This window comes from Arachis hypogaea, chromosome 3 (assembly GCF_003086295.3).
Source record: "Arachis hypogaea cultivar Tifrunner chromosome 3, arahy.Tifrunner.gnm2.J5K5, whole genome shotgun sequence".
Classification (NCBI taxonomy): domain Eukaryota; kingdom Viridiplantae; phylum Streptophyta; class Magnoliopsida; order Fabales; family Fabaceae; genus Arachis; species Arachis hypogaea.
This window is the reverse complement of record NC_092038.1, coordinates 16,511,642-16,528,111: the sequence shown is the minus strand read 5'-3', so window position 1 is coordinate 16,528,111 and position 16,470 is coordinate 16,511,642. Positions and strand designations below refer to the sequence as shown.

The 16,470-nt window shown below is 32.5% G+C and overlaps 1 protein-coding gene across 1 annotated transcript; it reads left to right on the top strand.

The window, feature by feature from the left end:
- Positions 1 to 4,892: 4,892 nt before the first annotated feature.
- On the top strand, positions 4,893 to 7,464 carry LOC112789668 (probable F-box protein At5g04010). Its single transcript, XM_025831660.2, has 2 exons — positions 4,893 to 5,123; positions 6,670 to 7,464. Exons 1-2 carry the CDS (start codon positions 4,893 to 4,895, stop codon positions 7,462 to 7,464), a joined length of 1,026 nt encoding a protein of 341 aa, XP_025687445.2.
- Positions 7,465 to 16,470: the final 9,006 nt, after the last annotated feature.

The window sequence follows — 16,470 nt, the reverse complement described above, 5'->3', positions numbered from 1 at the left end:
ATTAACAACAGAAGGCAAAAGAGCATATTAAGTCTTAAATCTTCACCTGTTCTCTATATCATTCCCTCCAGCTGGAAGAGCAAAGGGCTGTAGTACTTGAGGGAGAGCAACATCTTTGTGTGGAATGAATGCAAGTCGCAAAGTAGATTTTAAACTTTGGAAACTAGGAAAACAGGGAAGGAGGGGAAGATATTAACTTTTTCCCTGGCCACGGACGGAGAAGCCAGCGAGGATGGGGACGAGCTACCTGGGTTTCGGACAGAGGGAAGAGGAAGAAGCAGAAGCGCTGAGCCTGGGGACACCGGCGGCAAAGAAGTCAGACAGAGCAGCCAACTACCACGCTCAATCAATATATCGTAGACCTTTGAGAAAGAGGCATTCAAAGAACTTCCGTATAGGAGAAAGACGCAGCGTTTGTCCAGTTGAGTAGTTTAAACTTCCTTCTCTTTTAGGTTCTTTAAATTCTGTGGGTGGTGTAGCTACCGAGATCAACACAGTTAATTATTGCTAGGATTTTGCTGTTTTGGTGTGCTTCAGATGAGAGGGGGTACGAATAATATTAGAAGATGAAGAACAGATTGATTTTTTATTTTTTTGATATGTTTTACTTTGTTTTAGAGGAGGATACTAATGATTAGGGGAATTGGAGAAGATGAAGAAAGATTGGTTTTTGGTTTTTTTATATGTTTTTGTTTTATTATTTAAATTATTTGAAACTATAAAATTAGGATTAATTGAATTCTAAAATTTGATTAATTTAAAAGGGTATTTTTGTCTAATCAAATAAAATAAGGATGTTTAAGACTTTTTATAAAATTAAATAAATAATATATTTTTATTTTTATTTAATTAAAGGGGTGTATTAATAAAAGTGGTGATATAAAATATATTTAAAAAAGAAAAAATTAAATGCTGATGTGAAAAAATAGATTCTAAGTGGCTTGTTATTATTTGTCTATATTTTAAACGTATCGATACATATGAATTTATCATCGTACCATAGTAAACACCATAAAATTATCCACCTATAATATTTTTTCTCTCTTTTTGTCACACACATCTACGCACAACGGCACAAGCACACAAGCACATAAATTCGCATGCCGGAAACACGTCAATTTAAAATTCTTGTAAAATATAGACACAACATATATATAAAATATTTTTTAAATAAATTATAATATTATTTTAATTATATAAAATATTTTTTATTTTAATAATTAATAATATATACTATTTATAAACTCGTTTCAGTAATACTTATTAAGAATAAAGTTGGATATGATGATACGTGATGATATTTAGATATATCTAAATGTGTTTGAAAAAAACTTTTTATTTTGAGTATATATCTATTTTGGTTCTCAAAAAATTTTAGACCAGACATTTTAGTTTCTAACTAAAATTAATTACTCGATTGATCCCTAACAATTAATTCCGTCAGTCATTTAGGTCCTTGGCTCCGTCAACTTTAACGGAAGACAAAATGGTCCCTGAAAACTTTAACAAAGGACAAAATGATCCCTGACAACTCTAACAAGGGACAAAATGATCTTTGACCCCTTTATTCGAAAATGATTCTTCCCCAATTTTTATCATATCTCGCATAACCCCAACATTCATACTCCCCTTCTTCACCTTCACAGTCTTCTTTTCCATCTTTTCCTTCCTCTTCTTTAGCTCCAAGATTAAGCCATAGTGTAATTGTCACACGTGTCACACTTACCTCAATATGTCATGGACCACACACTTCCTAAATCTTTGTGACTGATACATCTACCTCCTCTACACTTCACCCACCAAAAGCATCCTCAAGACCAAGTTCCACAACTACTCTAAGGGCACGCCTTTCTCTACTCTCCGACAAGCAATATAGATTTTGGACATTAGGACATCATGAGAAGATTCTTCTTCGACATCATATGCAAATTCTCATTTGAAATAGACACTGAGTGCTTCATTTCTTCTTTCCTGGAGTCCAAGTTGGCAGACAGTTTTGACTTCGCATTCAAGTTATCAGTACAACGAGCAATGTTACCGTTGCCGCTCATATGAAAACTAAAGCAATTACTGAATATTGGTTTGGAGAAGAAGTTGAAGGAAGCGATCGGAGTGGTGGACAATGTGGTCATGGAGATGATAGGGTAGAGGAGGAAGAAGATGGCAACAATGACGACGAGTCTTAACAAATCAGACTTGCTGTCTAGATTCATGGGATCCATCAAAGACGATAACTAGTTGAGAGACATAGGCATTAGTTTCCTGAGTATGAATCGGTTCAGAACAAGTTGAGATTTTTTTTTTCTTCTGAACATTAAATTTATAGAGTGTGCATTGTGTTGTTTGAAGTTACGGTATTAGACTGTTAGTGTTATGCAAGATATGATGGAAATTGGGAGGGAACATTGTCGTTTCCGAACAGAGGAGATTATGGACCATTTTGTCCCCTGTTAAAGTTGTCAGAGACTATTTTGTCATCTGTTAGAATTAACGGAGCTAATTGTTAGGGACCAATCGAGTAATTAATTTTACTTAGGGATAAAAGTGTATAGTCTGAAATTCTTTCAGGACCAAAACTGGTATATACTCTTTTATTTTTTATTAAAATACGGTTAGACACAAAAAATATGCATGTCGGACCAATATCAATAAATATCGTATCTAAAATGTGTCCAATATACAAACATAACAAATAAAAAAATGTCTGTATTTTATAAAAGCGAGATTTAATATTTGATCCTTGATGCGACTGTGTGCCGCTCATACCCTGCCTTTACCACAGTCTATAATATTCTAAAGGTTAAATTAGTTTTTTTTTTCATCATTTCACTAAATTTGTAATTAAATTTTTATATTTATTTTTTAATTAAATTTTTATAATATTTTTTAATTAAATTTTTATAATATTTTTAGTTTTGTAATTAAATATTTTTATTATAAAAAATATTAGAATTCACTAAATATTTTTTTGTAAATTAAATATATTTATAATTAAAATTTTAATTATATCTTTAATCACAATTTTTTTAATTTTTTTATTAATTTTAATATTTTTGACATTAAAATGATCTAATTACAAAATTAAAACAACATAAAAATTCAATTAAAAAAATATAAAAATATAATTACAAATTTGATAAAATTATAAAAACTAACAGAATAATTAAACATATTTAGAACGAGTAAAAACTACACTGGCAAAATAAAATGTTAATTTGGATTGAATTTTTAAAAGAGTTTTTAAATATTAAAATCATTTTTTTAAATAAAGTATTATTATTTTTTTTAAAAATATATAATTTGTTTTTTCAATAAAAGTATTTTTTAAAAAAATATATTTAAACATATTTAAAATTTCATAAAAATATTTTATTTTTAATAAAAAATAATTTTTTTATTCGAATAAACTAATCCAAACCAACATTGAGTCTATGTATTTTTTTTTCTATGGGCCAAATAAATATGTTGGTCGAAGATATGGTTCTGAAAATTAGACCGAATTAGTCGGTCGAACTAATCCAACTGCGAATTGATAATTTTTATGGTTTGATTTAATAGCAAAAACAGCTATTCTAAAAGCGGAGACAAATTGTTGAATCGGCCGAGAACTGATTGATCGGATCGGGGTAGAACCTGGCCGGTTTATTGGAAACGACGTCATTTTGTACTTGCACGCATTGTGCCAATGTCCCCCCTTTCTCCAATCGCCTTCAGGAACAAAAAGCAAACTCGTCCCACCCCTGGCTCAACTTCAACCAAGAAAAACGCTAGCCTCCACCAATCGTTAGCGTCGTCCGTTTGTCAAAGTGAGAGACTGTCCCTGTCGCCATCCATCGCACTTAGAAGCTTCCCTCTTTGTGCTATCGGCGTTCGCTCTCCAACGGTCCAACCCCTATTCGCTCTCACAAATCGCCTGGTCGCCGTCCTGGTCACCGTCATCTATCGCGCTCAACCGCTCTCTGCGTCCATTGAAAGCCAGTGCTTATTGCTAGTGCTTGTTCTTCGTTTTTTTATGCTCTGTTCAGAAATCAAACCCTCTTCGTGCTCTTTCTTCATGCTTGTTCTTCGAGGGTCACTGTTAGTGCTAGTGCTCATTGCTGGCGTTTTGTGTTTTTATTAATTGATTATTGATAGTGATGTACTACCATTTTTTTTGTGTGAGTTATTGTGCTTAGATTGTGACTGTCAGTTATGGATGATAATATAAATTAAGAAGGATTTGCCGATAATAATGCATCTATGGATGATTCCCTCATTGCTCCATTGCTTCTGTCGGAATCTCTGATATGCTTCCATTTTTTCTTTTTCAATTTGCTCTGTTCAGGCTATTTTCAGATATATGCTGAATGTTTTCATTATTCTCTTCTACTTGGGGATTGTATGAGTTTTTATATGCTTCATTTTTCATTGTTCTAACTTCTGTTCTTATTAAAAAGATTTAAAATTGGTAATCTTTTGATTTATTATATGCTTCATGTTTTGATTGTTCTATTATTTAAAAGAAATTCTGTTATCATTGTTTTGTTCATTGTTTGGTTGCATTATCCCTGTGATCTCTGCCTCTCCCTTCATGATGACATTTCATATTTGGATTTTATTTATGATTTTAATTTTTGAAAACCAGTGCTTTGTTGTTCCTTCATCTTTGTATTTTTTCTTTCAAAATATTCTGTTCAGAAATCAATGAAAAAATTTGGATGCTTGTATTAGAGGCAGCCAAAATTAATTTTGATCTATTGATGCCACAGGTTTTGGAGTTATCATGTGCTCTGACACTTGAGTTAGGGTTGGCATTTTAGCATGTGAATATTCATTTTATCGTGTGATACTTCTATCTGGGTTTAGAGTTGACATTTGAGTTAGGTTTTCTTTTTCTTTTTATAAAAACTCAAATGTCACCTATATGGGTTCTACCTAGGACTTTGGGCGGTATCGGCCGTTGTCTTGAGAATGGTTGTGTTGGCTTGAACGTACCAGTTACTGTATTCAGCGGCATACTGAGACGTCACGAACATCATTGGCTGCACTCTGCTGTTGATGTCCTGGATATACCAGAAATTTTTTCAGTGGTGTCCACCAAAGCGAGGGATCTACATCTATCCTATGGCTGCGAAGGAACGATTGTTTATGTCTTTATTTAGTTATCAATTTGTAACTTTTTATGACCTTCTCCATAATAAACTGCTTTTATTCTTTTGATTGGTATCAGGTTGGTTGAATTGCAGCAATAGAACAGAGATCAACATAAGGTCAGAGTCCTGCAATGAAGAGTAGCGATCGACAAGTTATGATTCAATGAGGTTAGTACCACGTTTAATAAAAGGAAACACCTATAATAAAATATATATATATATATATATCTTTTTAGTATAAAAAATATTAAAGTTAAATAAATATTTTTTTATAAATTAAAAATATTTATAATTAAGAACATAATTAGATCTTTAACTATATATTTTTGAGAAAAATATTATTATGTTAATTTTAATATATTTGATATAAAAAAATCTAATTATAAAAATAAAGTAGTATAACAACTAAATTAAAAAAAATATAAAAATCTAATTATAAATTTGGTAAAACTATAAGAAATAAAATAGAGTTTCAAACTAATAATTATGTAGTAACAACCTAACACAAATAAAATAAAATAGAGTTCCAAATTTCTACCCGTGCCTATTCCTAACGATACAAACTATATTCTAGTTCTTGGCGACTACTTTAACCATGACACACACATATATCTATATGGAATTGCATAAAATTCAACATAACAGAATTAACCGCAAAGTCGACTGTCCCAACGTAATGCGAAGTCTCGTTTAGCCTGATGATGTCTCCATTGTTACCAACTGTGCGTGTCATCGTCTATTTATCGATAATATGATTAGAAAGGGGTAACAAAGAGGAGAAAGTAGTTAAAAAGTTTAAATTGGGGGCACAATCAACACTGTGAACAACATGTATTTAAAGTCGTCTCCAGCCTTATCTTATTTATAGTGTAAACGAAATAAGCTTGCACGTATCTCGTTTACATTATAAATGAGATATACACGTATACGTGATACGTGTATATCTCATTTATAATTATCTCGTTTACCATGTAAACGAGATATGAGAAATTGACGAATTTCGGTAATAATTTTTAAAATTATTTAAACAATAATTATTATATATATTTAATTTATTAAAATAAAAAAATCCTCAAACCAACCCCGAAGATATAATACATTGCACGCACTATCCCTCCTACACCTATCAGATAACATCTTGCCTGGGAACAACTTGTTAAAACTTGAAAGCAAAGATCATATTGATATATTGACAATGATATAATGATAATGTAACCAAGTCCAGCAACAATGTAATTCCCAGCCTTACCTACCACGCAGAGCAGCGCCTTCTGGTGGTACATTTCGCAAATAAGTTAAATATGGTTTGGGGTCAATATGCAAATTTCCAATGTTTCAGCAATTCGGTGAAAAACGTAGTGGGAACCACCGAAAAAGCTCACTTTAGGAACGTGTGTTTCGGCGACAGCATGAAAGGCCCGACACCCAGTCTGTCGTGGCACTAAAGAGCCATGCGTAGCACCCACGCCTGCCACGTGCCACCGTAACTCAGCCCTTTGCTTAACAAATATATAACATTCCATCTTTGTAAATTCAGGAACTCATCCCTTCAGAACCCCAAATGGATAATCCTCCTTCTGCAACGCTATTACCACCGCCATGGGAGGTCCTTGTTCTCGTCGCTCACTACCTTGACCCCAAAACCCTCGCCATAGCTTCCTGCGTCTCAAACTCATGGTCGTCTTCAATGTCTTCCGACCACCTCTGGATACCATTCCTCACCGCCCATTTTCCTTCTCTCTCGAACCTTCCGTCTTCTTCTGCAGATGCCGTTTCATGCCGCCGTCTGTTCGGAATAGGCCACTCCGCTGTCAAGCGCCGCCGCAAGAATCCCACAAAGCTGAAGCTCTCCCTCGCAGACCTCGTTTTCGCCGTCTCAATTTCCTCGGCCGATTCCAGCGTCTTCTCCGTGACAAAATCCGGCGAGTCGCTGGTTATGGATCCCCCGGGCGTGTTTCGCTTCGACGTTGGCTTTGGCTCCGATGGTGCGGCGGTTGAGGAAAGCGTGAAGGAGGTGAAGATCACGTGGAACGTGATATTAAAAGGGTGGAGAGAGGTTTTCACCATGATGAGCTGTAAGGGGAAAATTAATTTTGTGGCTGGTGCGGAGGGGTGGTTCTCGAAGGAGCTTCCAGCTCCAGGGTGTTGCTCGAGTGCGGTGGGGAGTGCAGTGGTGGCGGATATGAACGTGGGATTAATGTGCGGTGAAAAGAGGAGTAATGGGAAGGTGAAGGTGAATAAGGTGAGTGTGGGGATTTTGAGTGTTGTGGATTGGAGGTATATTAGTGTTCAAGATGGTCTTAGGTATTTGCAACATTTTCTGCCAACTTAAATCCAACCTTTTTGCTTTGGTAGGCTCTTGTTTGTAAATTGTAAAAGTAGCTAATGGCTTATCACTTATCGAGTATGTTGTTCTATACACTATGGAGTATGAGTGGAGTTTTGGGTCAATCTCGTTTGTTTGGTACACATTGTGTTGCAACTCGCCAACACCCTTAGTGGAGGGAAAACAACATCAATAAAATATATAGAATAAAGTGATAATTAGGTTCCAATCATTTTGATCTCATCGCTAATTAGTCTTTGGAAAAACAACCAGTACTAAATAGATTTTCTATAATAGTAATCGATAAATACGCCATGTCTTTTCGAATATAAATAGTTAACGAAGCAGGAGAAATTTAGTTTAAAATGAAATTTAGTTTAAATGTTATTTCTGCGATTTTTTTATAGATAAATACATCATTATATAGTTAATAGTACGCGAGTACCGTTGTTGAATTTTGCATAATGAATTGTTAAATTTTAGGGAGTTATTTAGAGAAAGTGGTTAAAAATGTCTTTTTAAAAGATATTTTTTTAAAAATTAAAATTTAATATATATAATTAATTAAATTGTATTATTTTTATTAAATTAGACTAGATAAATAAATTTAGTCAAAGGATTAATAAATTTAATTTTAAATTGGTATAAATTAATATTTTTTTAAAAAAATAATTATAATATTTTTATTATAAAAAATAATTAAAATATTTTTATTTTATATAAGTGTATACATTAATTTTAAAAATTTTAAATCTTAAAATTTTAAATTTTAAATCTTAATCGTATGAGGACAGAAAAAAAATGTTAAAATTTAGATTTTTAAAATTAATATATATAATAAGAATATTTTAGTCAATTTTTTATAATAAAAGTATTATAGTTATTTTTTATAAAAAATAATATTAATTTAAATCGATTTAAAATTTAATTTATTATTTTTTGATTAAATTTAAATTGATTTTATGTGTTAAATTTTAATTATTATAAAATATTTTTAAAAAAATATTTTAAATATCATTATCGAATAGTTTCCTAAATTTTATTTTTGAGTAAAAAAATATAAAATATTTATCATTTAATATCGTAAAAAATTTAATTAATATTTATTAAGAATTAATTATTTTAAAATTAAAATTTTTAGAAATTCAATTATCAGTTTACTCTGCAATATAATAAATACAATAACTTGAATAAATAGATAACTTCTGTAAATAAAATTTGACAAATAATTTAACCTACATTCGATATGTGCTGATTCACATTAAAACTATTATTATAATTTAACACAATAAATATTATAGCTTTCAAAACATCCAAAATTATACTGTTAACAGACAAATCTTATTAAATTAACTTCCTTCGAAATAATTTGATTCATGATATTTTAAATTAGGGATAAGTATGATTTTGGTCTCTAACGTAGAGGTTAAAAATTTATTTTGTTTTCGACATTTTTTCCACTCTAAAATGGTCCCCAAAATTTCAGTTTGTTTAAAAATCGTCCTTTTTCACCAATTTTATTTTTTATTACCAAACTACCCCTCATTAAAAAGTATATAAAATAAAATAAATATAAAATAAGTATAAAATAAATAAAAAAAAGAAAGAAAGGGATAGATACAGAGAAGGGGAGGTGGGGAGAAAAAGAAAGAGGAGTGGGGGCGCGAGAAAAAGGGGGGAGGGGGAGGGGAAGGGACCGTCGCACCGCCGCATTGCCGTCCTGTCGTACCGCACCGCACAACCACCACCTTCTTCTTCTTCTTCTTCTTCTTCTTCTTCTTCTTCTCTCCTCACCGCCGCCACCGGTCTTCATTACCGCCGCCGTTCTTCGCTGTCGTCGCCGCTATTCGTCGCCGTCGCCGCTTTGCTTGTTGTCGCCGCCGCTCTGCTCCTCGGGGAAAGGGGGAAGGGAATGCGAAGGGAGAAGATGGGGAGGGGGTTTCGGGAAGAAGAGGGGGAAGGGAAAGGGTTCTCGCCGTCGCCACCGGTCTTCATGGACGCCGCCGCCTCGCCGCTCTGCCGCACCACCGCACCGCACCCCCGCCGCACCACCGCACCACACCACCACCACCTTCTTCTTCTTCTTCTTCTTCTTCTTCTTCTGCCGTACCACCGCACCTCACCCCCGCCGCACCACCGCACCGCACCACCACTACCTCCTCCTTCTTCTTCTTCTTCCGCCGCACCACCACACCACCAATTCTTCTTCTTCTTCTTCTGGAACTGGATTTGTTTGTGAAATTTCTAGATTTTTTATGAAATTTGTTGTGGAATATTGTTGTTGTTGAAATTTGTTGTGAAATATTGTTGTAGATTTCTGATGATAATGATGATGATAACCATGATGATTTTAAAATTGGTGGTAGTGGTGATGGGTTCTGGTGGTGTTGGTGGTTCTGTTCTGGTGGTCGTGGTTCTGTTATGATGATGATGATGATAATGATGACCATGATGATAATGTGGTGGTGGTGGTGGTGGTGGTGGTGGTTCTGTTCTAGTGGCGCTGGTGGTGGTTGATTTTGGTTGATTTTGGGGTGAAGGGAGAAGGGTATTTTCGTCCGAAGGACGATTTTAAAATATACTGAAACTTTGGGGACCATTTTGGAGCGAAAAAAAGTTGGGGACAAAATAAATTTTCAGCCTTTATGTTGGGGACCAAAATCATACTTATCCCTTTAAATTATTATAGAAAATATATATATCATTCGAAATTTTATATATAAATATTTATTCAATATATTTAATAATGGTCATCTATATTTTTAAATGATATTTAAATTTATAAAAAATCTCAATAAAAAATATTAAATAATATACAAAAATTTAAGCTGATGGAAAAAGATAACACTAATAGTTATATCTCTAATACTGAATCAGACATCCTTAAATCTTCATTATACACATTGTACAAATATTCTATTGGCTCCATATACTTCCTCTTTCTAAAATATTTTTCTCTTTTTCAAACCTCCTTTCCAAACCCCTACCTGCCTACCACCATGGCCACTACTATTATTATAGTCATCTCTTCCTCTTAATCTTATCTCCAATTTCAATCCTATTTCATCCACTCCCACCTTCTTTGGCCCAAATATACCTCCACTCTAATGTATTTATTCAGCAAAGTTCATAACGAATCTAAAAATTTTAGGTCGTGGGGTAAATATATATATACTAGCAGGAGGATCCGTGCAAACTGCACGGAATTACCATTTTATGAACATACCCGAAAAACAAATTATTCAATAATGATTGGATTAGATATCCAATCAATCAAACATAGCCATATTCAAAGATGACAATGTTCTAAAGAGAAATAAAGTAGATGATCAAGCTGAATAAAATTAATTTAAAAAAGTTATGATCATATCAGAATTAAATGGTTAGAAAAGTTCAGAACTTCACAAATGTCAACCAATTAGGCATTTTTTATTAGGAGAAAAGTTGAAAGGAACATCAAGTTGTAATATTGTTAAATATAAATTGTATCTAAACATAGTAATCTGCCGATTTAATATCATTATATCAATGCTAATTAGGATCTAACACATCATGATAATGATATAAAAAGAGAAGCATCTAATTACAATAAGTATAAAACTAATTGGGGGAATGAGATAACCAAATAACATATTAATCTGACTATTCACATCTGATATCAAAAGGTATTTAAGTTAACCAAGAAGTTCACATCCCATACATATTTTGAATTTTAGATAATGAAAAACCCAGGGTCCAAAATAGAATACATATCCCAAATTAATAAAAGAAAGTCTCAAAGAAGCTGAATAAGTACTTTCTAACCACAGAAACCTGAATCAAATGATCTTTGTTCGAAACACTCCTAAATACACATAAATATCCAGGCCTAAGTTTATGCATCCTGACAAAATCTTTTTATTTGGGTCCGATTTTGTACTCTCGATTCCTGCCCTTACTTTTCAAGACATTCATTGCAAAGGTTTTAGTAATCTTTGAGTCCTTAACAATAAATTTCCATTGTTCTGATCCTCCACTCTTAACTAATAATCTAGCAAACTCACGGTAAATATACTGTTTAAAAAAAAGGTTAGAAATAGGTCATAAAAAATAAATTCACCAATAAGTATGAAATAATAGTTACACAAACTTACAAATCGATCAGCCTTCATATCATACTCAGTCAATCTCTTGCTGTGATGTTCATCAATACATCTATATATTTCAATTTTAATTGATAGAAAAAATATAAACAAACTAAAAATAGTAACAGTAAAAGATGTAAGATAAGCTTATACAGAACATTATGAGATGGAAATTGATTCTTGTAATCAGTACACTTTGAATGTAACAAACTTATCAACCAATCAAATTATATCAAGAGTGAGAAAATCAACAACACATGTGAATATTCATTGATATTTTGGAATTTATAGTATATTCTGTTCTTTTTATCCTAATTGATTTTCAGTTGCTTGGGGACAAGCAACAATTTAAGTTTGGTGTTGTGATGAACAGATAATTTATACGCTTTTTGGCATTGTTTTTAGGTAATTTTTAGTATGATCTAGTTACTTTTAGGGATGTTTTCATTAGTTTTTATGCTAAATTCACATTTCTGGACTTTACTATGAGTTTGTGTATTTTTCTGTAATTTTAGGTATTTTTTGGCTGAAATTGAGGGACCTGAGCAAAACTCTGATAGGAGGCTGACAAAGGACTGCTGATGTAGTTGGAATCTGACCTCCCTGCACTCAAAATGGATTTTCTGGAGTTACAGAACTCCAAATGGTACGCTATCAATAGCGTTGAAAAGTATACATCCAGAGCTTTCCAGCAATATATAATAGTCCATACTTTACTCGTAATTAGACGACGTAAACTGGCGCTCAATGCCAGTTCTATGCTGCATTCTGGAGTCAAACGCCAGAAACACGTCACGAACCAGAGTTGAACGCCTAAAACACGTTACAACTTGGCGTTCAACTCCAAGAGAAGCCTCAGCTCGTAGATAGATCAAGCTCAGCCCAAGCACACACCAAGTGGGCTCCGGAAGTGAATTTATGCATCAATTACTTACTTCTGTAAACCCTAGTAGCTAGTTTAGTATAAATAGAACTTTTTACTAGTTTATTAGATGTCTTTTACTATCTATTTCTTTTGACCATTCGGTCTTTCATGGATGCTGGCCATTCGGCCATGCTTGGACCTTCATCACTTATGTATTTTCAACGGTGGAGTTTCTGCACACCATAGATTAAGGGTGTGGAGCTCTGCTGTGCCTCAAGTTTCAATGCAATTACTATTTTCTATTCAATTTGACTTATTCCTATTCTAAGATATTCGTTGCACTTCAACATGATGAATGTGATGATCCGTGACACTCATCATCATTCTCACCTATTAATGCGTGACTGACAACCACTTCCATTCTACCTTAGACCGGGCGCATATCTCTTGGATTCCTTAATCAAAATCTTCGTGGTATAAGCTAGAATTGATGGCAACATTCATGGAAATCCGGAAAGTCTAACCTTGTCTGTGGTATTCCGAGTAGGATTCTGGAATTGAATGACTGTGACGAGCTTCAAACTCACGAATGCTGGGCGTGATGACAAACGCAAAAGAATCAAGAGATTCTATTCCAACATGATCTAGAACCGACAGATGATTAGCCGTGCTGTGACAGAGCATTTGGACCATTTTCACTAAGAGGATGAGATGTAACTATTGACAATAGTGATGCCTTACATACAGCTTGCCATAGAAAGGATTGACAAAGATTGGATAAAAGCAGTAGGAAAGCAGAGATTCGGAAGGAACACAGCACCTCCATACACTTATCTGAAATTTTCATCATTGAATTACATGAGTAACTCTATCTTTATTTTCTGTTTAATTTATTATTATTATTCGAAAATCCAATAATCTCTTAATATAGTTGAGTCCGCCTGAATGGGATATACAAGATGACCATAGCTTGCTTCATACCAACAATCTCTGTGGGATCGACCCTTACTCACGTAAGGTATTACTTGGACGACCCAGTACACTTACTGGTTAGTTGTGCGGAGTTGTGACAAAGTGTGATTTATGTTTGAGAGCACCAAGTCTTTGGAGCCATTATTGATGATCACAATTTCGTCCACCAAGATACCAGAGAGAGATGACAGACGGTCACTCAGTTACTTCTTCTGAGGTTCTCTTTTTTTTATTGCGTGTGGGGGAGAGAGAAGGGAGGGACCTTTGGTTTTTTTTAGGTTTTGTTGGTGACTTTAAAAAAGGGAAAATACTAATAGAAGATAGTAGAAGATAGAAGATAATAATTAAAATTATCTGGATAATTTTTTTAAAATAAATTACACTAAATAACGGTTATGACAAATTAATTATTCAAGAAGACAAATAATCACACAATTATTAAGGACTAAATTTTTGTTAATATTTATGATAGTTAAAAAGAACTAAATATTAAGAAAAATATATCATAATATCATTTTTTATTTATTTCAGAGTTTTTTATATGAATAAATTTTATTTCTTCCGAAGTTTAAGTAACTTTCATAATTTTTTTTTATTTTATATTGATAATAAGGGAAAAGAACGATGGAAAATCACAGAAGACAAAGAAATAAATAATTAAGTAATCAATGAAAATTTTAGCAATATAAAAAAGATTAACATACATACATTAGGAAAAATAACTAAAAAAATTATGAAGAATATATTTATTTTTTAATAAAAAATTTGTTTCTTTCCTCTTAAATATGATACATGTTAAAATAAAAATTAATTATTGTTAATAATTTTAATATTAAAAATTCGTTTTAATAATTAAATCTTCCTAACAATCTTTTAAAGTGATTTTCCCTTTTTTTATATCTGCGATATGGATAACTTGTATAACATAAAAAAAGATAAACTATATCTAGATAATAATTGTATATATGTACTCTAGAATAAAATTTCTAATTAACCCACAACAACAAAAAAAAACGATTAAATATATGAATTATTTTCATGTACAAAATAAAATTTCTGAAATTCGATCAAATTAAGATGACATTTGAAAACTTAAAATATCCCTTTTTTTTTCAAAAATGATTTTGTAAATAAATTAAATTTTATGAGAACTAAAATTATAATTTAGTCTAAAGAAAATATATAGTTATATTAATGGTATAAGAATTAGGAATTAAAAAAAAAAACAAACTGCATCACACAATGTAATAGAAGAACCATGATAGTGTCATATATAGAAACCCCCCACAGTAAGTGGTTTTCACTTCCATGATTCACACACAAAACAATAATAATCAATCAATTATATTATAGAATTATCATCATCATAATCATATCTGTTGTAATTGTAAGTTCAAAATAGAATAGTTTAGCTAATAAATTGTTGCCCATAGAAGAAAAAATGAATATAGGAGGTTTCAACTTTCAAGCCTCAGATTTCAAGTTTTCAACTAACCCACTAATTTGTAAATCTTTTCAGGTATGTTAAATTAGTAAAACAGAGAAGAGGTTAGGAAAGTACTTTCCAGCAGGAGTAGCAATAGAAAAAATCCTTTAGCACAAAATTAACAGAGACACAATTGAAATACCATTTTAAATAAAAAAACTCAGTATTTATTGAAAAAAAGAAGAATAGTATAAGTAAATGCAGAAATCAACACATAAATCCAATAGGATAGATTATAGAAACATGCATGCTATTCAGGAAAATCTATTAGGCATTGGCAAAGGCTGAAAGCAATTTATAGCATATAAACAACCCCATATGACATCACCATATCATAATATCAACGAGGATAAACCACCCATGTGGTTACTATGATATTTATATGAAAAATAACCCAGATTAATTGCAAAGATTCATGGTTATCTCATTACTGATAATTCATGTAACCATTGATGCAAAAGAAGCATATAGTTTAGCAGAGAGCCAAGACCATACATCAACAAAGTCCTTATCACAGGTGAATGCTGATCAGTTAGTTTACTTCAAGTCAGCACATGCTAGAGTCCCTTTGTATTTCAGATAGTACCTGCTAAATTTTAGATTTTGAATCTAGGCTATATTTAGCATGAATTCTCATTTATTTCAACACAAGCCCTCTATGTAAATTATATGCAGTCAATTCATGCAACTCTGGAGTGTTTACATATCATCGATGCTCAACAGTGTTCAAATGCAATACAATGCAGCTAAGACTACAAAGGGAATGTGTCCAACCATTGCGTTTATCGGAGTTTAGGTAAGACCCGGATCAATCATCCATGAACTGAAAACAAGGAACAAGTCAAGTCAAAGTTTGCAAACAAATTGCAAACAGACAAAAAGTTGAAGTGATGGGATCAACCATACATTAGATATATAAACTTTTAGAGCTTGAAGCTTAAGACAATTGTGAGGCAAATCTATTAGAAAACTCTTCTGAAAACTATGAAAATTGACTTGAAGCTGAATCAAATTGCAAAAGTTAGGAAGCTCCAGTACTGGTGCACTAATCAAGCACTGCATGCAGAAGATCATTCGATATTAATTTCAACACATCACTAAAAGCATAAATTCATCATTTCATTAAGCAAATCACCCCTATTATTGAAAGTTGCAGCCACAAGAATTTTGTTTTGCAAAGTGCCCAGAGGACATTAGGAACCCAAGCAAAATCCCTATGTGTAGGATAAATATCCAGATATGCTTTCTTGATATTGGGACAATCATCAACAGATGGAGAGTTTACCTCAAGATTCTCAAGTGTCACATCTTCGGAATCTAAATATTGTTCCTGCAAAATACTAGTAAATTAAAAATCAGAGACTAAAAATACCCTATTAGTATATGAAGTACAACTGTACAACATCAACTTATTATAGAAATAGAAAATTAACAAAGTACAGAATTCAAACACAAAATAAAACTAAATGGATTAGCAAGCTCAACAAGAAACAAAAATTATTCAGTTGAATTAGAATAAAACTGACAATGATTAGCTTTAATATAACTTATTTTTTTAAATAAAA